Source organism: Haliaeetus albicilla, chromosome 4, assembly GCF_947461875.1.
Source record: "Haliaeetus albicilla chromosome 4, bHalAlb1.1, whole genome shotgun sequence".
Classification (NCBI taxonomy): domain Eukaryota; kingdom Metazoa; phylum Chordata; class Aves; order Accipitriformes; family Accipitridae; genus Haliaeetus; species Haliaeetus albicilla.
The window spans coordinates 52,159,855-52,184,733 of record NC_091486.1 but is presented as its reverse complement, the minus strand read 5'-3'; the positions used below and the strand labels follow the sequence as shown (position 1 = coordinate 52,184,733).

The following is a 24,879-nucleotide window of genomic DNA, read 5'->3' as shown; positions in this document are numbered from 1 at the left end:
TCTTGACACAAATTACCACTGCACCCAACTTAAAGACTTATGGTTTAGCTTAAAGGCTCAGAAGAAACTGGACTGTAGTTAATATTATTAGCAAACAAGGGTTGGTTTGATATTTCTTATAACATTGTATTACAGAGCTTTTAGAGAACTGCAAAAATCAAGAAAAATTGAGATTGTATCTCAAATTTTGCAAGAAGAAGCTTCTTTTCACAAGCAGAAAAAAAGTCAGTCCTGTACTAAGGCAATTAAGGGTGGTGGTAAACTTGAGGATTCTTTACGGTGGAGAATGAAAACATGGCAATATATTGAGAAGACCTGGAAACATTCAGCTGGAGCAATATCACAGGTGAACAAAGGCCTAAGAATTACCTGTCTTTATTTTTTATCAAAGGTGCAGGACAGTGAATTTGTTGGCCTGTGAATAGCACAGGCTACAACCAAATAGCAGACAGTACAGAATGAGTGGGGAGTAAGTTCTCCATTAGATCTCTTAATGACTTAGTCTCCTTTTTCTTGAGTGTTGGTGCTTGTATGAATAAAGACATTGTCCTGTTTGGTGGGGGAGGGCAGGGGTTTAAGGGCATTTGTAAGAAGAGGTGAATTTTGAAACACATGAATTGCAACGGGCATCAAAAACCACGCAAAGTACCCTCACTTCCTGTTTAATTACCTTCATCCCTGAGTAAGGATTCAGATCAGTTTGTCAGCACAGGAGAAATGTTTCCACTGTACTAGAAAGGAGACAGTGGTTCTCTCCAGTGTCCTGGATGTGTTTTTTTTTTCATCTGTGCAGTATTCCAGGGAGTACTGGCCTGGAAAATGGAGATGGAGTGAATTGAACTCCCTGATGAAACTAGTGGCTTCATGCAATCTTTAGGTATTTAAAAGAAAGGGGGTGGGGGAGAGGTGTTTGGTAGAAATAGTCATACTACAACAAAACAACAAAGTCCTTGCTTATGACGTGATACACAAAACATTCAGAAACTACAGTCAGTATTCTCATGCCTGAGGACTAGTTTCTAGCCTCCTATAGTATACAGTTAACATCATATAGATGCTTTTAACATAAGATTTTGTCAGTAGTCAGTGTCTTAAGAATGGATCGACCTAAGTTGTCATTTTTGGCCTCTGAGCTTTATAGACCTGTCATTTTTGTTTTAAAAGATCTCAGAAACTGTTAACTGTTGAAGTAACTGTCCTCTAGTAATTTTTAACTGTATCTTCAAAACTTATGTTCTTTCCCAAAAGTCATGGTGCTCTCCGACAGCTTGTTCCTCAGCTGGTGTGAGAACTGCTTCTGTAGGAGAGATTTCTGAAAAAATACCCCATGATGTGCTCTGTGAAAGTGGTGGAGATGAGAAAGGGAGGGATGACACCCTAGTAGAACCAGAGTTCCCGGGACTTTGGAGTCAGGAATGTGACTTGCACAAGGTAAATGTTGTGATAGCTATTATTAGAAATAGAAAAGAAAAAAAAAGTGGATGAGATCCTTTTGTAACTGACCCATTGTGAAATTAGCCTTCACAAAATTTTGACAGTATCCATAAAAGTATCTTAATGGATTAGAAAAGTTTCATTTGCCTTTCTAGTTATTATATATATCTGAAGTAATGACACTGGCAAGTGCTGTTTTAGGAACCTTGCTTAAAAACAGTAATTATTTATTTTGCATTTAAAATGCAGACTTTATTATGGAGATGTAGAGACTCAGATGTGAGAATATCATCAGAGTAATTGCTGTTTGACACTGTTCTTGTAGTGTTTGTTCTTTTAAAGAGAAAACAATTTCAATTTTAGTTCAGAGTTATGTGAAGACATACATCACATCATGATCACTTGTTTAAAAAAAACTAAACATGACTTTCTGTTGAGTCAGCAACACAATTTCCTTTATGTGGAAACAACTTTTTTTTGTACCATACTAGGCAAAGAAAAGCATATCTTCTAGCAAAGTAATAGTATTCTATACTCTAAACAGAAGTAAATAATAACAGTCTTATAGAGTGGAATTGTGTAGTTAAGATCTTAAATGTTATTCCAAGGTATACTTGCATATACTGCTTTTTTGAGATGTAGAAGACCTTTAAGAGCATACTTTATAATCAATCAAAAAGAAATAATGTCAGTACATATTCATATACTTGCATGAAAGAAGCACTGCACCATAACTGAAATGTTCCAGTGCAGTTAGCTGCCTTTTTTCTGAATGGGTATTTGTTTAAGAAGTTGAGGGGAAAAAACTCTGTAAGTGCAGAAGAGCTAATACTCCCATTAAAACCACTATGTCATACTATGGGATGATGATAAGCTACAGAACAGACAGCTGAAAATAAATTAAATTCTTCATGTAGAAGTTGGGAGGCTGAGTTTGATCTGGAGAGAAACAGACAAAGGCTGGCCAAATACTAAAAGATTCCATTTGCAGGCTTTTTTACTTTGAGCTACAGATTCTGTGATCACACTTACTTATATTCATGGTGGTTTTTACTGATGTTCCTTATTAGATATCTGAAGAAGAAATGGATTCAAAGCAGCTGGCTACAAGGGTAGTGACAAAAGAAATTTTTGAGAAAAAAAAGGAGGAGCTCCAAACTGGAATTTTTCACAAGCAAATAGGGTCTGGTCATGAACGTAAGGGATGTACTTTCTATAGTAAACCAAGTTGCATTCATTTCAAGGTTAGTGGCTCTTCTGCGTAGGATCTATAAAGAAGATGTATGTATCTACTGTATGTATATACCAATGTCTTGATCAAAATTATGTTGCACTGGGAAGAAAAAAAAACAACCTTGTTTTTAATAGGTCTAGTCAAACCTAAAACTGTACTTACCTTTTTTTCTAGCAGTCTCTTAGGTAAGTTATAGTTAGCTTAAATAAACTACTTAATTTTACTAGTTAAGTCTAAATTATAAAATACTTCCTTTAATTAGGGGAATTTAAATACTGTCAGAAAGGTGGGAAAATGATGGATGTCTTGTTAGACTGTGTTCCATGTCTTTTAGAAGGCAGCTTAACTGTTACTTTTGTATTGTTTGTATATGCATTATTACTAGAAAATCATGTCCTTAAAGAAGTCATGCCTACCAATCCAGTTAAGATTTCAGTTTGCAAGTGACCATCATATTGTACTGGTCATGAGGAAATCGAGCTGCAGTTTATCTCTGTGTTCTAATTAACAAGTGTACTGTGAGAAAGCATAACAATATGCCTAGTTCTCCTCTGTACTTGAAGAGGTTGCTAGTGTGGTGCATCAGACAAGTCTTCTAACCATGTCAGAGAAACTTGCTGCCAGTCAGCCTGCAGGACTCTCCTTGTCTGTGTGTTAATGAATGTGCCCAGGTATACAGCTTTCATGGCGTTCTGGTTTTATTAGGAGCCTGTGCCTTGCGCTGAAACAGCAGACCTCCATTGGAAGACAGTGGCACCTAGCTCTGTGTTCAAAAAAATCTATATTGTCTTTGCCACACACAGTCTTAAATTGTTAACAACTCTATTAGACCGTGAATGTGACATGAGGTCTTTGACATTCACTGGAGGAAAAGACAGAGCAGCTTGGTGCGTTAGCTGTGCACAAACCCAGATAATGTTGCCCCATCCGTGAAGCATGAGTTCCTGGCTTTATAGGCTGTATGTTTTAAAAGGGCTTGTTTGGAGCAAGGCAATTCTTCATGGGATTATACAATACTTTGCACACAGGCCTGTGATCCCAGTAGGGACTGTGAGCACAGCTGTGGTAAAGTAGTTTTGTCTTTACATGTGTAAATGCTACTTCCTGTAATTCACACCACCTGGTATGTTTGGTATTTCAAGGATTTTGATGTTGGTCAAATCTACAAAAAGAAGATAGTTTTGATAAATGCATCCTACAGTGTTAACTTCTGCAGATTAGTGGGAGTCAGTGAGTGGCTCAAGGACTTCATCAGTATTCGGTAAGTAAAATTAACTGTAGAATAGTTGCTTGTTTTACCTTAGTACCGCAACAGGAGATGTAACCAGATTCTGTAGCAAATTAAATAGATTTCAGTAAATACATCTAAATTATTATATTCCATTCTTGGGCGATGTGGAAAGGAACTGTGCTTCAGAGCTGAGGAGTAAGAGGCTTACTGAGCCTGAGCTGCATGTCATTGGTTTCTATAGTGGTGATAGCAAGGGACCAGTCCCTAATCTGTGGAAAGCAAGGTAGACCTGTGGTAACTGCCAGCCCTGAACAAGCAGAAAGCTTTTTTCAAAAATGTCAGACCCTTTTAAAAAGGGGAAAAGTATCTCTTTGTAGGTACAAAGAAGTAAAGGAGGACCCAAGCTTCTTTTTAGGCCACAATAAGGGCCTTTAAGCCTAGGGACACCTCTTTCACCAGCTGCCATCCTTCACAGCATGATTCACACTAATTTCCAGATTACTGCTGAAGTTTAAATGTGAAAAAGCTGATGAAATAAAGGAATCAAATCTCAGAGCAAAGAGCACTTAAATTGAAATCCTGTGGTCTTTCCATCAATCCATTCATATAATCCCGATGACAGGTTATATAATGAAGTACTCTGTCCAGTTGGGAGAGATTGCAAGTTAATCTCAGTTTGACTGTATTGATAATTTTATTTGACTGTTTGTAAATAAACAAATAGAAGTATTCCCAAATTGTTTCTCTTTAAGAATAATTCAGAGGCTAGCTTTCTCTGGAGATATTCCAAGCCTTTAGAAATATAAAATACTACTTTACACAACTTGCCTTCTATCTAAAAAATGAAGTCAAGAACATAATATATTTACTTGGACCTCTGTGAAACAAAAAAATTGATTGTAGTTTAGCCTAAAAGCGAAGAAACGCTAAAGCTCTTGTTTGTGTGTAAGTGAAGCTTATTGACGAATAGCAGACATCAGAGCAAATTCATTTGGCTAACATAAAAAGTTAAGGTTTCGACTCTTATGGCTGACTGACTTGAAGGAACCATTTCTGTGAGTGTTTAATCATACCCCAGTGAAATAAACAAGTTGTATTACTGCAGTAACTGATTTCCTACTCCAGAGATCCTTTTACAGCTCACTACCCACTGCCACTTCGTAGTGATAGATTGCACTTGGAATTCCTAGCTAGCTTGATAAGAAAAATTATGGTGCATAGTTAAGCCATTCCTTGTCCACTTAGTCCCTATAAAAGTACATTGGAATGTGAACATACTGCAGTTCTTGACTGAATGTAATCACTTGAGAGCTATAAAATATGAATCCAGCTGCCGTAAAAGATCTTGGTAAAGATGTTTAGCACTTTAGTCACAGACTAATGGAGATGCGTAATTGACCACGATACAGCAGAGCACTTAAGCTTTTAAACTTGCTCTGGTGCTCGGCTGAATATGAATGTAGTTTTTTGCTTGTTTTGAAATTATGGTATGTGGATTTAATTTTGACCCACTTATAATACATGCTTAATTTCTATTACAAAGCCTGAAGCTACTAATCTTCTGACAAAATGAGTTTTTTCCTGCTCTCAGACTGATATTTTTTTTCTCACTTACTATGTTGGACAATTGCATATTTTAAATCAGCACCTCTGATTTGTGACCAAAAATGAAACAACTCTTTCTGAAAGGCCTAAGTCTTTCCTTGTTATAATTGCCTTTCAAAGTACTCTCCAAATACAAATTAAACATCAAATATCATGAATAGAATGAGTCAATGATTTTTCAATGTCTGATGAATGAATTCAGGTTTTTTCAAATTGGTTACCTATACATTTGCCAGATAGATAGATAGATAGCAAAAATAATCTATCGATCTTATTATCCGTTGTCATATTACTAATAATTTGAACAGCACAGTTCAGATTTGTAGGCACTGATCTTATAGATAATGCTTACCTCTTCTCAAGTAGAACCATACATAAATTGTTTGTTAAAAAATAGTTTTAGCAAGTATTTAGAAAATACCGAGTACATCTAAGCTGTCATGGTATCACCTGTCCTCTAGATCACTTGCACAGATAGTTATAGACATAATGCTTGAGAACTGTTATCAGTGATGGACACTATATTTGCTAGTAAAAGGCTATGTTTTAGTGGTTAAAATGAGCATTATTACATCCCCACGCAATGCGAGCGTGTTCTTAGCATAGTGGTTCTGTGTGTGTTTGTGTGTTTGGCAGCCTATGCTCTAAATCATAAATATTTTATCAAGGTAACATTTGAATTAAAGAGCTATTACTTAAAGTCTTTCTCACGAGAAACTGCTAGTGATCTGTTCTGAAGGTCAGTATACAGATGCTTATTTCCCTATTGACATTTTAAGCTCCTGAATTCTGAACAGTTTCCCTTTTTCTTTTTGAAAATGTTTCATCTTGCTTTTATTTGGTTTTAATTTTGTTTTGATAAAAATGTGATTAGTATGTATGTTCTGTATTTCAGTATGGCCCAGTTTGCTTAGGTATTCCCATGGCTAACAACATTTGGTTATCTATTTTGTCTAGCTTCCTTTCTGTTTCTGTCCGGCAGAATAGGTCTCCAGTAGTGCCTTAATTTCATTTAGAGTGCAGCTGTGAGATTTCTTGTCTTCTGATGGGCGTTTTACTTGCATCACAGTGACCATGAAATGAGGCATTGAAATGAGTGGCTGTTTCTATTCAAGATAATTTTGATACAGTTTGCAGCAAGCAGCACGGTCTCTAATCATTTGCAGCTACCTTCTTTATTTTCCCTTTTTGTTTACTGTTTGGAGAGGGGAGGTGTTACAGAGCAACACTCAAAATGGATAATGGGAGAAGACTTCTGCCTAGTTGTTAGAATAGGCGATTGGTCCACCCTGTTCTTGATGATATTATTGAGCCTCAGCTTCTTTGTCTGTAGCATGAAGGCAATAATTCTTGTCTTTTAAAAGCACTTTAAGACTTTCTGAGTAAAGCCTCAATAAAGAATCATCCTTTGTAGTTTTACCATTGCAGCAGGGTTCTGTAGCTTTTCATTAATCTGTCACTCATTCTGACTTTTCTAAGTAATTAATCCAAGTGGGGGGAAAAAAAAAACCTGCCATTGTTACCAGAATAGGAGCTGGATGTTTCATGCATAGCTTTAATTTGGAGTTTTATGTTCATTATCTCCACAGTTTTGACCCACCTGGCAAAATGTCTGCTGGAATGTCTTGTGAAGTAGTGGTAACATTTAAGCCGATGGTAAGTGCACCTGAGTGCTAAGTTACACAATGATGAGAATCCTAGTATAACCCACTAGTCTGATTAAACATCATTAATTTAATTTCTTAACTGTTAGCAAGGAAACAAACTACATTTCTAGAAAAGGTCCTGTTGTATTTGGACAACTGTGTGCATGTTCAAGCTCTGTTAAATTGTAATACGGCATATTCTAAGTGCACGTTCTTGAAGAATGCATGTCACTGAGTATTCTTGGAGTATGTTTTGAAACTTGCTTCAAACAAAATGATTTATAGTACTGCCTAGTTAAAGTTAGCCAGGCAGTTACCAGAGACTGTTTTAAAGTGGAAATGTGGAATCTGTAGAGATATGTTTTAATATGTTACTCAAAGAATGAGTGAAAGCATTTTTCATCAGACTACATAGGCTAAATCTTTGCAAATTACATGGTTGGTTTTTTGTTTGTTTGTTTCCTAGATAAATGAAACTCTGGAAGGAGAAATCATGTTTATGGCACAGACAGGTTCTTTTTCTGTTCCATTGAAATGTACAGCCAAGAGATGCATTGTAAGTGACTTTTAAGTCTGTTCAGAGTCAGTAAAACAACAGTAATAGAAGTGTTTGAGGGCATAAACATTAATGAAAATATTTAGCAAGAGGTATTTATATTTCTTTCCTTTTTTTCCTTTTCAACGGAGCGTCTCTTTCCAGAAAGTGATTCATTCCTTAGCTTCCCAGACTACACTGACATTTATACAAAATTATCTTAATGGATTTACTTAACCATGAACTGCAACTTTAACTTAGGAGTGGAAATAACTGAACTAGTTCAGTTAAGAAATTGATGACACAATGTTACATTGTGAATGGAGGGAAGAGAAATGGTGGCCGGAAATGAGCTATCTTTTTCTCGCTGTAATTTTTGGAAATTCCATCCCAGACCTGCAGTAGTTTATTCTTAACTTCAATTTTCTATGTGGACAAAAATCAAAATATCACAATATCTTTCTATCTTTATTGGCATTTATATAAAGCATCTAATCTCTCCTTTCTTTCAGCATCTCAAAATCTTTTGAGAATTCTATACTGAATTTTAAGCAAAGAACATAATTTTCTCACTGTTAAGAGGTAAAACTACAGGCAGCACTTTTTTTAGATACCTTAACTTCCTATGAGCTAACGTGAAGAAAGTATATGATAAAAGCAACAACTTTGTTTTTAAATTACTTCCTTCACAACTAAGAGCAGCCTTGGCTTTACAGGCCAAAAGAAATTATAGATGAGAATATACAATGCTAGAGGAAAAAGGTTATTCAAGGAGACACCCAGTATTGGAATAAGACTGGCAAATGCAAAATTTGGGGTATACTGGGAGCATACTTAATAATAAAAATTTAAAAATTATTTTACAAACGCTTGAGACCTATGAATGTCTTCCTGGAGTTTGTAATATTACGTTTCAGTAAAATGAATAAGATTGTATGTAATGATTCTTTACTGGACTGCACATTGAAACTTTTGTACACAGGGAAGTGAATCAAGAATAATCTGTTACACAGAAAATAGAAGCGGGAAGTAACTGAAAGGTCGTGTGTTATAATTATTATATTAGCACTCTAGCGAAGTATTAAAGGATGTGCTTAATTTTAAGCACTTCTAGGAAGCTAAAATGATACCACATCAATATTGCGTACTTAAATCTGACTCTGTGTATCAGACTCTTTAATGGTTTTCAGTTAGAAGACCTCAAAGATGAGAATGCTCAATGCAGTAGAAAGCCAGCACATGAAGCTTTAAACAGAGGAGTAGTTTTCTTCACCTAGAGAATTCATACCATCATTGTGTGCTATTTACACGCAGGAACTCCCATTCTTTATGCCCTGAAAGTGGGAGGAGTCCAGCTGTAAGTAGGATACTAGCAAGCAACCAAGTTGTCTTTGTGTTTTTGGTGCTTTCACTTGAATTACAAGCCTTTCGTTATCCTATACCTGGTTACAAAGTCATGAAAAATTCTATATGAAGTAGCGTATTACTTTTTAAACTGGTTGTAAGCCATGGTAGCTCAAAGAAGAAAGGATGTGTTTTAAACTGATAGATAGTCACTATATGATGTTACATGCTGCTTGCTTCTCAGCTTGATGCTATTAAAACCATTTTACTGTAACACAAGAGCAACAATGTTGAATTAGTATGTAAATATTAACCTACTTCCAGAGTAACTACCTGAAGACTTATGAAAGCTGCTACTATGAACAGAATTTAACCCGTTTTTTCCATTGTCATATAGTGGACTGAAATGGAAGTGGCTCAGTTTAACAAGACATTGTTTTAATGAGATGGCTTCTACAAAAAGGCAGAAGGATACCCACAATTCATGTTGTTATTTGATACTGTCTTTGAAATTAAATAAGAACTTTAAAGTCCTATTCTTGAAAAGGTAGATGCTTATTCAGTTGACACTACTGACTATCTAGGACAGCAGTAATTAATGGTTTATCTTCTCACAGCTGGCACTAGATAAAGAGCTCATTGACTTTGGCAGCCATGTGGTGGGAGAGACAATTTCACGGACCATCAATCTGACAAACAGTGGAGCTTTGGGAACAAGATTCAAAGTTCAGGCATCAGCAGGTGACAGCAGTACATGCAGAACAACAGCAAAGTCTTCTGGAAGAATGGTAGGTTCAAAAGCATTTCCCTAAATTGAAAGAAACGTTTTGCTTTGCAGAGTGTGATAATTGTACAGAATCATAGAACAGCTCAGGTTGGAAGGGTCTTCGGAAGATCATCTGTTCCAACCTTTAGCAGTTTGTTTATGTTTGGGTTGGCATATTTTAATATAATCTGTTAGACCCCCAAATATCACAAGACAAATTTAAAAACAATTATTGGGGTGGGGGGACAGGACACCAACAATGATAATTGTTTTTTAGCATTTTAGTAATTTACGTCATGATTCCTATTTTCTCCACATCCATGAAAATTAGGAAGAAATACTTTAGTTAAAAGAGGAGATTCTGACAGAGTCATTTAACATCCTAGCTCCTGGACTTCAGAAAAATGCCAACTGTTGCAAAACTAGCAATAAAGTAATGAGAATTGGAAGCACTAGCCTGTGATCTTCCTTTAAAAATTCAGAGCTGTTCGTTTAAATTTCCTGTCAAAGAAGGACAGTCAGAGTTACTGACAAGCTGTTGTTACAAGGGAAGAAGTCTTCTTAGTCAAACTAAGAATTACATTGAGGGCTGTTGCCTGAAAACTATAATAATAAATAGCGTTAAAAGAATTGAAGAAAGATGTCTCAAATCAATAGTAGAATGAATGCAAGTGATTGTAATATTGTGTCCTGTGGATTGTCCTGGGTGGGAATGAAGTGGAGACTGTTGAAGAAAAATACCAAAACTCACTTGGTGCAGACACTTGGTGCAGAGCTGACAAAATGTGTGGTGTTAGACCTGATACTGATTGCTCCTACAGCATGCCAATTTCAAAGTTGACAGAAAACTGAGGAATTCTGACAGCTGTACTCCTCCATGTAGCAGATAATTTTAAGTGAGAAACATTTACAAAGAAAGCATGCATACAACTGTCTTTGCATGTCAGCACTGTGGGGCAGATTTCTGAGAAGACTGAACAGCTTAAGTCTGAAGACTTACTTGCTCCTTTTCGAAGTAAATTGTGGATTTTATTCTTAAAGTGGGGAAATCTTTAGATTTAAAAAACCAACCAAACAAAAAAAATGCACCCAAACAAAAAACCCAACCACTACCCACTCATTGTGGTAGGAACTTGTGCTTTGTAATTCCTCTGTTGATTAATATAATTATCATAAATGTTCGTTTTTCCTCAAGTGTTGCATAGGTAGTACCCATAAATAGATTTCACAGGTCCTTGCTCAGAGAGAATATCACTACTAGGTTGCATATCTTTGTTAGGAAGTGCCTACATGTTCTTATAAACGCAATACAGATGCTTCATCTTTGTTCCATCAGTGCAGTCTTTAACTTCTTTGATTGTTGAAGAGCAATTGGCTCAGGTGGTTTTCAAAATTATCTACTTGACAATCTAACCCAGTTTTAAGTTTTAAGAGAAGGGTTGACCTCTCTTTTTTTTAAGCACTACATTAAATAGTATGTACAGTGAAACTGCTGAGCTGTTTGCCATGGTTTTCAACTCTCGTACTATGCTTATGTTAAAAGTGTGGTTTAAATAAAGAATTTGTGAAATAACACTGTCTGGGTTTTCCTTCTGTATTCTGTCTTTTGTAGGTGTGTAATAAACAGAAGTCTAGTTCTAGGAGACTTAGATTTGGCATTGAACTGCCAGTGTTAGTTTTGTTAATTGTAAAATAACTAACACTATATTGTATTGCTCCCATTATGTTATCTACCTGTTTTGGGCAGCCAGCAAAAATTAAATCTGCTCATTGATAAAGGTCTAGTAGAATGTGCAGTTTTTAGACAGTGCAACACGTCTCTCCATTTACAACGTGGAACAGTTGCAAGAAAACACAAGTCTGATTTGCAACTGCCTGATAAAATTGGAGCTGGCGCAAGCTAGATGAACAGTCACAGTAGAAAGTGTTTTTTCCGTGTTTTCTAATAGGTTACTCGACATTTCAGTGACTGTGTCCCTGAACAGAAAGTCAGCGATAGTCCTGTGACATCTGTAGTTGAAAAGAAGGAACAAATTTGTCCTGACCATAGTGAAGAAGTGACCTACTGTGTAGCCCAGGTGGAGCAGCAGAGGACTGAGACAAGCCTGAGCAGTAGTTCCACAGGTGAGATGACTATTTTAGAAAATTGGCAGCACAGTTTCCCAGGCTAAGCATTATCAATTTGTGGAGTTTCCTGTAAAGAACTGTGGAATTCAGTTTGCAAAGTTACTCAGTAAATTAAGTAGTTCATCATTCTGGTAGTAATGTTACATTTCTTTGTATGCTGTCTCACAGAAAATTACTAAAAATAATGTACTGACACCATTATATCAGAAGCAGCAGAGAATCTCACTTCTTATTAGCGATCAACAGTTCAGTCTCAGAAGAATACAGAAACCAACTAGCTTACAGAAACTGCAAAATTGTTATCATTCTTGTCTCAGCAACTGAATACCCACTTCTCGGAATAGAAATCCACATGACAGGTTTATTTTTATAGTCTGTAATTCTAGGAACAAGGAAGCAGAAAGATGAACCTCCTCAGACGTTTTCCATCTCCATTCCTAATGTTTACGATGTGCTTAATAAAATCCAGTCCTGTAGAAGAAAGACTTTCGTAATTTCTTTATTGTCTGTATTCTTTAATGTTTCTTCTGGATATTGATCGTTCCAATTGTAGGAAACTAAAAGTTCCGTGAAAATGTTGTGGGTGGTTTTGCTTTTTAAATCTGGGATCTGTTTTGTGAAATGGAGTGATTCCATAAATCACAGTAGCTGTCGCCACAGAACGCATACCTTTAAAGATGTTTTCAGAATTTAAAAAAAACACCCAACTAAAAATTCCATTGCTTTTGCACATTAACATATCTCATGACATCCTGATCTTTTTTCTGGTTAATGTGAAGCATATGGTTGCCAGTTGATTACTGCCATACAGTCCAGCGTCAGCTTCATCTCTCTCATGATGCATTAGTTTAAGGCACTTTGAAGCCCTGGTCGGAGACTGTTTAATTAAAAGGTACTTATTATTGCAGTTGTTTTGGAAATATAGTGCAGCAGCAGTTCCACTTGCTTTGCAGGTCCTCCTGGCTGCATTGCTTTGTCCCACTGAAATTGTTCTTAAAGCCCAGCTCACACTTTAAGCTGAATTTGCATTCTTTGATATAACAATCTCCGATATATACTGTATCCTACTGAAACATTATTACTGTTATTCTGAAGCGGAAGGCTCAGGTCCGTCAGGTAGACTTCTGGACCTGGGCAAAGTTGTATGGCCAAACAGAAATTGCCTTCTCGACATTTATATTTCCCCATTGTTGGCATATATTATTGGATTTGCAATGTTGACCAAAATCAATGTACTTCTGCTCTGTTTGATATTTTTGTTTAGTGAATAGATGCACACATCCAGCATTTTGTAGGGTTTTGTTTGTGGTGTTTGGTGTTTTTTTTTCCCCAGAACAACTTGGCCAAGATGTACTAAATTCCAGATCAGATGTAGGCACAGACAATACACATAATTTAGTGGAACTTTCTCCTGAAGAAACACCAGTCGAAATTATGCTTGGAAAGGTAATGAAAATCCTGAGATACAGGCAAGATTTTCGCTAGTCTAAGCCTACATCAAATAAATTGCTTTCGCTCTGGTGGGAAATGCTTAAGTACGTGACCAATTTCAAGTCCACCGGACTTCACTGTATCACAGTTAATTCTTAAAATGAAATCACATGACATATTTGCCCTCTCTTTTGATGTATAAAGACTTATTTGAGCTGAAAGATTGTGTATACATTTGCATTTCTCATAATTTAACTTTTTTTTGGTCAAACTCATTTTTCTGCTATGTCGTTCTGTGGTTATACAAAGTCTAGTGACAGCGCAAAAGATGGGACAGGAAGAACGTCTGGGAAACCTCAAACTTGAGCCATATTAAAAATACCTGGGTATGAGAGTCCAGGAACTAGTTCATACTAGCATTTATGGCTTCTACCTACACATAAAAAAGGCAGGTGGACTTAATGATGAAATCAGTACAGCAGATCTTTAAATGGTAGCACAATACAGTTTCTCCATGTTTTAGTTACATGTTCACCAATACATGATGGAAAACACTTTGGTAAACCACGCTACCATACAGAGTCTTACAGTAAAAGAAGACTCTGTAAGATTCTGACCACGCCTGGTTGTGAAACCATGTGTCATGCCAAGTCTTTTCCCCACAATAAACTTCCTAGGGAGCTACTGATACCGATTTTTCCCTTGCATAGTGCCTTCAATCTAGTTACAAACTAGGTGTAGTAGAGTGTTTGTATATAGTATGAGTATATACTGCTGGTTGATTTCAATACAATTTATAGACAACTACAGTAATACGGTCAGATTTTCATTAAAAACTTGTTACTTCTTGTTTAGGTTACTGAGGGTGAAATTGGACCCTTTAGCTCAGTCAAACTTCAGATTCTATTTATTCCAGCTGTCCCTGGAGATGTGCGGGCACAGTTTGTGATCATGTTTGACAACTCAGACTGCAAACCAGTGAGTGATTTTGTGCAAGACTTGCTTCAAAACACTGTAGAAAAAGAGTTTAAAATCCTCCTACTTCTGCTTTTCCCAAGAATTAAAAGAGCTCAGAATCCTCTATTAGAAACAGGAGGAGGAGATAGAGGACAGATAGGTTTATGAACATTATGAGAATTAACACTGAGGTACAATACAATTATGTATTACGTGGTTTGGTGGGAGGTAACTTTGTAAATCATGGCTCTTCTTTCTGATGCAGTATGGTTATTAAGCCTGTTGATTCTCTGAAATGTCTGTGCAAATAATTCTGATATTCCCATTTTGTCAGACATCATACTGGAAAACATCTAATGTCCTGGAAACAAATACGAAAGTATTCTCTATTCTCAGCCCATGTAGTTTATTTTCTTTCTGATATATCAGACTTGGAATTATTTAGCATGCAGCAGTGAAACTGATGTGTGAAAGCTGGAAGAGATGACAACTTTAGTTACCCCTTCAGTGTATTTTGATTCCACGCTTTATTGGAAGCTGAATTCTGCCTGGGAACATTTCACAGAAGCCTGCCAAAAAAATAAAGAAAAACCTCCAAGAAGCTCAGTAGGCCAGTCTTGGCTCTCCCCATAGTCTACAGCTGGAGTAGTCTACAAAAGGAGCTGCAGGTGCATACTGCAGGCTCCTATGGGTACCCTCTCGTTCAGGATCATTTTATCCAAGACTGAGCTGTGCGGTCACTGATGTCAGACCTAAGGTCATTATAGGAAGTACAGCACTGTGCTGCCATTACTGTATTTGTTTGCTGGCTAAACGAGCTGCAGTCTCTTGAGTTTCTGAATTATGGCACATTCCCTTAAGCTAGATGCACTTTAAATAGTTCTTCTTAATATAATGGGCAGCATGCTATTCCTTCATGTTCTCTGTCAAAGAATCCAAACCAAAGTATAGATCTTTTTTCTGCTGGGACACCATAACATCTAGGGTTTATTTTACAAATTATTTTCATAGCTTTGCCTAATTAAAGAACCTGCTGCAATATGAATAATAAAATATTTCACTCAGCTGTAATTTATAGCAGAAATTTTTACTCTGTCTAGATCAGTAAGAATTTCCGACTAACAAAAATAATTACACTCTTGATTTGTGTATTAACAGCTGTGCTTTAGTGCCATTGGAGTGTCTATTGATGTGCCGGTTTGGGTGCCCAACCCCAACATTGATTTAAAGATCTGTATGTATGACCGACTTTATCAGGACTGCATTGTCATTCAAAGCAGGTGAGCCACCCTTTCATTATCAGCTGCCTTCTATAGCTAAGTAGTGAGATCTTAAGTCATTAGGTGATGTCTTGAGGTTCCATTTTGCCAGACCCATCTTGTTATCATAGGAAGCTGAAGAACAGTTTGTTTTCTACCTTGGCATTTCAGGACATCCTGATTATGGGCCCTCTGAGTTCCACACTGCTGTGGAAATTGGGCTTGGGTATCCTGCTATCCCAGATTCCCAAGACCAGATGTAGCTATGAAGTATCTGGGTTAATACATGCCTTTCCACTCCTACAAGATTCTCTATGTTGTGTCTGTTCTGTGGCATAACTGTAAAGTCCCTAGGGAATAGCAACCCCAGAGAGTTTCATCATGTGGGATTTGCACACTAAACATTACGGAGATAAATGTGTCTAACGTGAAGTGCACATTGGGTGTAATTGATTCAGCCAGGAAATTTTATGAAAGAATATTTTGTTATTTCTCAGCTATTTTACCTTTAATTAAAGTTTATGGCAGACTTAGGATCTGGAAGCCAGCCTCATGCCAACTGTTCTTTATTGAGAAGGTCAATCACCAGTCTTTGCAGATTTGGGACATGATGCTGGATAAATCCTGTCAGTCCTTTTGCATTTACTGTAGAATGGGAAGGGTACAACTTTTCCTAACCCATACAGCCATTAAGTACTGCACTGGCATGACAGATACCTTGTAAGTACACAGATAATGACAAAATACTAATTTACAGGGGAAAAAATACGTGGGTGTTTTTGTAGTCCAAGTCAGTAATGTCTGAAGACTGCTTCTGTTTGCACTGTAATATAAAGATAGTCTTTCAGTTCATTGGCTCCCAGAGATTTCATGCTATCAGAGAGTGGTTACATGAACTTTTACTCACTTAATTGTCTTCAGGTGTGGGTGTCTTCCCTCTACCTAATGTAGTCACTATTGAATGCTTATTTTAACAATTTGCATTTCTTAGGTTGTATTTAAATAGGATTGGGGTGGGTTTGTGGGAAGGTGGGGGTGGGATTGGTTCTGTAGAAGGCATCCATTCTAAACCTCTTACCAGAATTACAGACTGCAGAGATTCTTCACAGTTGGAAAGAAATGAGTAAAGCTGTTATCTCAGAAATTCAGCTTACAGATATGACAAGCACAAGTTATGTAAGTGATTTTACTTGGTCTAGATAACCCAGGGATAAAACTTGTAAGTATAGCAGCGGAATAACTCTCCTAATGAAAACTTAAAGATTTCAAGGGGATCCCAAAGATAGAAGCTGTCAAATTGCTTAGGGCAAAACTTCTTAACTGAGGGAAAAAAGTGCTGATCCTTTGCCAACTTTCACTAAATTAAGAGGACTTAATATGTAGTGAACTGGCCTTAGTACCTTGGCAAATCAAGTCTTTGATTTATCACCCAATTCTCCATAGTTAGGAAAAGATGTCTTTGTTATACAGTCATTTGGGCTGAAATTCAAAGTATTTCATGTCCAGGAATATCATGTCTCAACTTTTTATCCTGCAAAAGTAGATAGATTTCATCATTCAGATGTGGTGCCTGAGAAGTTTCTTCCTGTAGTAGCTATTGAAATTTTTCTGTAGCACGTTTCAGAAAGAGGATTCCTCATTGTTACACGGTACATGTCAAACTTCTCAAACAGAATGAATTTAAACTGTTGAAAATAGCTATAAAATACTATCAGTCAAGAACAATTTCTTAGCTTAGACTAGTAAGTAGCTGTATTTTAATTGCAATAGTGAAAAACTGTGGAAAGGCAGTCTTGCTAAGGTCTATGGTCTGGAACTATGTGCAGACAAAGGATCCAGAAACTAAGAGAATTATCAGGCTAGCAAGAAAACATCCAAACTGCTGTCAACCTACAACCAAAGATAATAGTTTGTTACAATAGCTTTACGTGTGAACTGTGTATCAGGTAAAGAGTTACTACAGTGCTGTCTGTGAACTAATGCTCATAGCAATCATTCACTGAAGGAGACCAAAGGTAAGATTACCCCAGCCCAGCTGAAAAGGCTGCTTGTCTAACAACTGCTGAAATGCCTTAGCTAGTGAGAACTAAAGTTCAGATCCAGTAGATGTGAAATCTTATTAGCGTAACTTCTAGAACAGAGATTCTTAAATGTTAATTAGATACTTAAATAATCCTGCTATTCAGGAATATTTTTACAGATTTCTGCTTCAATCCCTAACTAGTTATAGCAAAAAAGAAAAATAACAACCCAAACTAAAACTTGTAGCAAGAGAATTCTGTATATTTTGGGGGCAAAAACTGACCCAGACTTGAGGGACATGATGTGTTAGAATAGCCTTTTGTTCACCACCAGTACACACAAACATCTGACAGAAGCAGAGCAGAAAGAACTTGCCTGTATCTTACGGCTGCTGCAATCTATGATATTGTAGTCTATAGCATAAGTAGAAGATCAAGTTTTCAAGTTAGATAGATCTGGCACTTAAGTCCACCAGCAAGCTCTGCAGACTTGCAAAATGTTAGTGAATACTGGTTTTGGTTTGGGCTTTGGTTTGTTTTTTTTTTTCCTGGTCACATAGTATATGGTAATCAGGAAGCATAAATAAGCAGCATAAAGGGTGAAAGTGTCTTATCAGAATCCTGTCCAATATAAATCACTTTGAAAAGTAATTTCTTCGGCAGGTTATAATCTGCACTGATTTAATGAAGTAGTATATAGTTCTCTTAGATTGTCAACAGTCAGAAATCATTCCAGGCTCCCAGTACCACATGCTATTGCAGTTGATTTAGAGCAGACCATCTGGACTGACAGCTTGTAAACCAGTCCAAGAGAAGGAAAATGACAAGCTGAAATATTTGTAAATTGCTTGGCAATTTTGCACTTAGACATAAAATTCCAAAGGAGGATATGGTTCGTGGCTATCGCTATATTATCATATTATAATATGGCCAGAATTTAGTAAATGGGGAGATGTTTCTTGGCTTCCAATATGTTATTGATAGGGCAAATTGATCACAAGTTTTAGCAGAGGAACTGGCAGTACCAGCTTAGCCACACTATGACTTCTAGCCCTATAGTATGTCTGCTGTTAGAAGAGAAGTTACAAGAGATCTGTGAATTCACATCTATTTAAAAGAAGTCACCACGGTTTTGGGGAGAAAAACCAAAAGTAGCAGCACTCTTGGTGCATTTCTGGCATAAGATGCCCCCCCCCCCCCCCCCCCGAGTTTGAGGGTTTTTTCTTGCCTGTACGGGCTTAATTTTTGGTATTGAAGGTTTTGAGATAATTATGATGCTAATAAGGATGAATGGAATTCACAAACTGGGTACATGTTGATGTTTTAGGTGTATTATGCTCTTTCAGGTTCGTTCTTTTGATTCTTCTGACTACAGGCTGGGACATGAAGTGCTTGTTAGCCACTTGAGCAGCGTCTAAGTATCCTTGGCCCCACTTAGGGGTCACTGGTCTTCATTTTTCTGTTTCTCAGACAGCATAACAGATTTTTATTTGCTGCATCCCTCCCACCACCAATTGTTACATAACCTAGATCCAGCATTACAAGAAGAATACTCCTTTTCCATCTTGAGTGGGTTCTGTGCTGCAGCTAGGACCAATTAGGTGTCTCAAACATTACGTGAGTCATTGCTGTTGATTCAGATAGAGGGAGTGTATGTTAGGAGCAAATAATTAGCCGCTATTTCACAATAATTTGGCTTTGACTTTCCCCTGACCTGACTTAATACTGTGCTGTGCTTTGATAATTATGTTCTGATCAGCTGTGTATATTGCTTAAAATACACCCGGGTTTACTTACAGTACCTCCAAAATCTTGTTTTCTGTACTTAAAAGAGACTATAACTATGTGATTTTGCTGTAGCAGTTTTACATGCCCATCATTTTCAATGGAAGCTTGGAATTGTTATAATCGTAATGTAGAGATGCAAGGGTGGAGGAGGGGGGACCAAACTCCAAGAGCAAATGTTGCTGAGATGGCAGTATGGGTAGTCTCAAAGCCGCCTAAGCATGTCTGATTTGTTTGCAGAGCAAAAGCCACGCTGCGTTTGAAGTTTGAAGTATGCAAAGAATTGAGTAAGCACATGGAGCTGCTTCCAAAAACAGGTTACATTCAAGCTCAGTCTTCCTTCAGTGTGCAATTGAAGTTTCTGCCCAGGTAACCTAACAACATTAATCTTTTCAGTATTTAAGACAGTATCTGTAGGACGCTGTCAGTGGAAAACCTGAGCAGGTCTAAGTTTGGTTTTTTTCTTCCTTCACAGTGTAGCAGGCTGGACTTCACACTGCTGGTGTCAATGCAGTGCTAGTCTCCCCCCTCCTTCCCCCTTAAAAGTTGCCAGATGCTCAAGGAGGAAATTAACTTGGATCACATACCTGTGAGGAAATGCTTTTCCTGTGGTGACAGCAGTAGTGTGAAAATCTTAGCAGTTGCATTCCTGGTAGGCTGCTCCCATTTCTGTGGGGAAGCTATTCTTATACAAGAGAGAGGCTATCTAGGCAGGTGGCTACTTCATGGATCACTGATTAAATAATTTCTGGAGAAGAACTCCTGTGCTTGCTGATTAAGCTAAGAATGGTTGGGCTTCCTGTTCATATCTCTCCTACCCATGTGCATTTTTCTCCAAAATATGAACATATTGATCTTGAATTTCATGTGGCATTTTATATAACACTGTCTAAGATGTTAAAAGACTTTCCCCAGCAAGTTTCTGTTCTCCATTTCATGATACATCTACATATACAAACATAGCTCAGTTATAGGAAACAAAGAATTTCAGGTTTTCAAAATTTAAATTCAAGAGATCTTGTTGACCACTGTTAATTTCATTTACCTCGTCATTGCCATCCTAAAGAATTTAGCAGAACGTTTCTTTTCAAATATAAATTAAATTATATAGATCTCAATTCTGGCGTACAGCCAAATACTTCATCGGCTTCTGCATTGGTTGCTGCTGTAAACCTGCTGCTTTTTTCCTATAGATTATCCAGTCCCATTGATGTAAGTATATTTGGATTTTCGCTGATGGGCTCAGCATCTCTGGATTTTAAATGGAGAGTCTAATTACTGATTTTGAAATTTTCACCAGGTTAATATTCAAAGAACTAAAAGTATTTACAGTTCTTCCAACATCTCAAATCCTATCAGATTACAACAACAGTAACCATTGTTATGACATTTTTCAGTTCCTAAACTTCAGATGCTGCAAAGCAGTGTTACACTTACTGAGTGGATAGAAGCATAGCTTGGATTTAGGACATTAATCTTCCTTTGAAAAATGGGGAAGCTTCAAAAAGGAGATTTGATGAGATTAAGGCATTTCTGACACACAAAATAAGTATCTGGCTGTTTCAGTATACAGATCAGTTTTAAAAGACCTAACACAGGGGGAGTGCGAGTATGACGGAAAGATGAGCTTGGTACAAGCTGATGTGAAGTACTGAGCTAGTGACACATTTCTGTAAATGCCTCCTCATTGACTTAGTATTATAAGCTTGTTTTTCTCAGAAGAAAGAATAGCTATATTAAAAGTAACACAAAAGTAAAAAGAAACACTCATTTAGCAGTGCTAAGCGAACAGATAGAGGACTGAAGGCTTGGGAAGCTCTCCCAAGTTTCTCCGCACTGAAATGCTTGGTCAGATGTTACAATAGTCATAACCTTCGGGGTGTTTGAATCAGACATTTTCTGTTTATTTGAAGGCAAGTTCTCTAATCTGCTGACTTTCAGAATTCCCAAATACCACAGCTTTTAGTTTTTCTGCATTTGGAACTAGTCCTGCAGATGCTGGCAGTCTAAATCTGATTTGCCTTTTATGCTTTTCTTTAATGGCTTTTAAGCATGAAGATGCCATTTTCAGAGAACTATCTGAAGGATTTCGGTATCTTTTCCCCAAGGCATAACAGCTAATTTGGACTCCATCACTGTGTATTTACAGTTACAATAATTTTTTTTCCCCCTCTGGATTATTTTGTAATACATTGATTTCTTCTGCTGTTGTAATGTCCTGTGACAAAGTGAAAGCTGATACTTTATTCCTACCTTGTATTTAACTCCAGTTCCTATCTTTAAACAAGTTAGCAATACCTTTGAAGATCACCTTCTAAAGTCACAGTTCAGACTTGCAGAATAACAGCCAGCAAGATTTCAGATTACTGTGGTGACTGAGTGGGTGCTATTTATTCATTAACTATTCTTTAACAATACATTACAAAAATTGCATGTAATTCCAGTAGCAGTAGTAGGAATGTTATCACTGTGGAGACCTAAGAACAGGAAGCAATTCACTCTGATGCTGTAAGACACTATAAATAGACCAGCAGAGCTAAATACGCTAGAGTTTTTGTATTGTCTTGGCTTGAAGCTCTGAAATTGAGCTTATGATAGCAAGATGCTATCACAGCTACAGAAAACCCACATATTTCTTATAAATTACTAATCTGGTATATAGTCAGACACTATTGGTCTCCAAGTTTGTTTCACTTTATTTATGTCTGTGTTCTTTGGGATGCAGTTGGTTCTGCCTCAAACTGGCTGGTAGTTAACTAACGTCAGTGTCAAAAGGAAACAATTGCCTAGGTTGGGTTGGTTATATGCTGTGGTTGCAGCAAAGATGCAGAAGGCTTATATTCTAAAGTAAGCTTTAAGTTTTTCAGAATTTTAAATGACTGGATGGCATTTTAAGAAAGGATAAATGGATGCAGACCCCTGTGAATAACTCCCTTAAACTCTTGTGTGTCCAAAATGCTGTTTTTAAAAAAAATAAACAATAATTCCAACATTAACATACAAGGTCAATTATTCTAACTTCATTGCTAGATACCCTTGCAATTTGTGCATACCTGCTCAGAGCAGATTGTCTGGAGGTGTGCCATTCTATAGGAAATCTGTGACAAGTCCATAATGTTTCTGATCTCACTGCACCTTCTCTTTCTTGGTCAGAAACTGGAACTTCATAGGTCACTAATTTTTGATTGGCATTTTCTTCCACCATTCTTCCACCGTTTTCCCTAATACTTGCGTATATCTTGCATACAAGATTGTAGTGACACTTCAGTGAAGCATTGGAGTTGATGCTTAACCAACTATATATGCGAATACTCCTATTTGAGCACAAAGGCTGTGTTAAGATTAAAAGCTGTGAATAATAAAACTTTTAGACCTTAAGTAATATGTTTTGTGCATTTTTTTGGTTTGTTGGAGTTTTTTTGTTCAGAAATTTATCCATCAAAAGTTTATTATTCCTCTTAACTAGAAAACAGCCACAGTATTTTAATGAAATTGAATGTACTTTTTGATTTTCAGGCACTCTCTTCCTGAAGATGCAGGGAGACGTTTTAATGAAGAGACAAGAGTTCTGGAAGTTCCAGTGACAATACTGATTGTGGATAAGGTTAGTGATTTTTATTATGCTGGTTATCAGACTGACAATAGGTGTAAATTATTTTAGTGGATGTTCACTTAATTATACCTAATCTTAGATTAGTTCTTTACCAGTTGAAGTCCTATGGTAATAGTAAAAGGCGCTTAAAGTGATAACACCAATTTTATAGTTTCTTCTTGTCAGCGTGTTTACAATACAGAAAGTTAAACCCTTTCTAGTTAGTGCTCATCTGTTCCCTAGTAGTTTATTTTGTACCAGAGTTATCAGATACCATAGCACAGTCTTTTTATTTTGATCTGTACTGTAGATGTCACATGTTCTTAGAGTTTACATTTCCTGGAGATGCAGGTGTGATTCCATTCTAGCATATGGATTTTGAGATACAGATTTTTTTTTTTATTTTGCTTATCAAAGAGATATTTCCTATTGTTTGTTTTTCGAGAACAAGGAGGCTGAAGTTCAAGATAGATACGTTACATTTGCATGTGTTATTGTCAAGGAATAGAGTAGAATAACTTTTTTGCAGTTACTTTTTGGATGACATTTCACTTAAATCCTGTCCTTAAATGCTACAGATGGAGGTTTTTATCCTGTGCTTTTGCGTTTGTTTCAGGCTAAAAAAGTTAATATTACTGTCCATGCAATTGTTACTACTTCTGATTTGGAAATCAGTCCAGCACAAATCAATTTTGGATACTGCACAGTCTATGAAGCTGTGCAGACAAATGTCACGCTAACAAACAAATCCATCTTGCCACAAGAGTTTGGATTTGTGGGACTTCCAGAGGTATGTAGTTATCCCACACACATCTCTTCTTGTATCAAAATATATTTAATTATTAAGAAAACATGCTTCAATAAAAATAAATCATGACTGTTTCTTGCAAACCCACGGAAATACTTCTGCCTGCAGCACTGTGGAAACATGCAGGTTAGTTCTGGTACTGGTTTGTGTAAATTTCATCTTCTACCCTAAGCATTTTCCAAGCAGTATAAACATCTTTGAGGAGATTTTACTATTCTCATCTACATAATATTATTAGGCTAACTTTATGCTATTAGAATACCGATTTTTTACGCCAACAAATCTACTAACAGAATACCTGGTGCACTTTCCTTTCAGACTCACAGGTCGCTTATACTACTAAATAAAACAGGCTTAGGGCTGTTGCTTTTGCCTTGAGGCTGAGGAATATCATACAGTTTGCATCCAAATGCCTAAATGCTTTGTCTTTAGAGCAGGATTGCCATGTCCACACTGCTTATTGGGAATCATCCCCTGAACCATGCCTAGGTATTTTCTGACTGGCTTTAAGTTGATGTGAAAGCTAAATTAATCACAGGAGCTGCCAGTTTTGTGTGGGCTAGGTCTACTGAATTTTTTTTTATTATTATTTTTTTTTTGCAAAATGTTAGCTGTTCAAGCTTCATAATAGCATGATGATCACCATATGAATGGCATATTGGAATCAGAGCTAGAGGAACTTGACATTTAATTAGACATTCTCCCTTTCTCTGCTGTACTAGGGATTAAAATCAAGGAGTTAGCTAAAAGAAATTGGAATATTCAGCTTCGTTAAAGCTTACTTCACAGCATGTGTTTCATGATTAGCTTAAAATGGGATGAGGAGACATTCCTGAATCATCATCAACCCATAAACACAAACCAATATGCATTTGTAGTTATTAAAATGCTACTTGTCGCTATGGTATCTGCACATCATACAGGAATCGGATCTTCAAAGATACAGGGGGAACTGTTGAGATTCTTATCATATTTCATTCAGTTGTCTATGAAGAATAAATAAACATCATTAGAGAAAGGTGATTACCATAGATGGTGAGAAGCTGGGGAAAAAATTCTACTGAAGTCTGAGTTAATGGGTTTAATGCCTTTCAAGTTACTTTG

At 36.9% G+C, this 24,879-nt stretch overlaps 1 protein-coding gene across 14 annotated transcripts in view; it reads left to right on the top strand.

Moving 5' to 3' along the window:
* CFAP74 (cilia and flagella associated protein 74) overlaps window positions 1–24,879 on the top strand; it is a 51,473-nt gene that overhangs the window by 14,108 nt on the left and 12,486 nt on the right. For all 14 annotated transcript variants that reach the window (XR_011324496.1, XR_011324497.1, XR_011324498.1 and 11 more), the window contains 14 exons: window positions 136–346; window positions 1,249–1,431; window positions 2,505–2,678; window positions 3,811–3,929; window positions 7,094–7,160; window positions 7,617–7,706; window positions 9,647–9,817; window positions 11,745–11,919; window positions 13,256–13,368; window positions 14,209–14,331; window positions 15,469–15,590; window positions 19,616–19,744; window positions 22,892–22,979; window positions 23,584–23,757. Coding sequence is in view for 11 of the 14 variants with exons in the window: in XM_069782734.1 (XP_069638835.1) it covers window positions 136–346; window positions 1,249–1,431; window positions 2,505–2,678; window positions 3,811–3,929; window positions 7,094–7,160; window positions 7,617–7,706; window positions 9,647–9,817; window positions 11,745–11,919; window positions 13,256–13,368; window positions 14,209–14,331; window positions 15,469–15,590; window positions 19,616–19,744; window positions 22,892–22,979; window positions 23,584–23,757 (1,939 nt within the window). In the remaining 3 variants the exon portion in view is untranslated. The remainder of the gene's footprint in view (window positions 1–135; window positions 347–1,248; window positions 1,432–2,504; window positions 2,679–3,810; window positions 3,930–7,093; window positions 7,161–7,616; window positions 7,707–9,646; window positions 9,818–11,744; window positions 11,920–13,255; window positions 13,369–14,208; window positions 14,332–15,468; window positions 15,591–19,615; window positions 19,745–22,891; window positions 22,980–23,583; window positions 23,758–24,879) is intronic.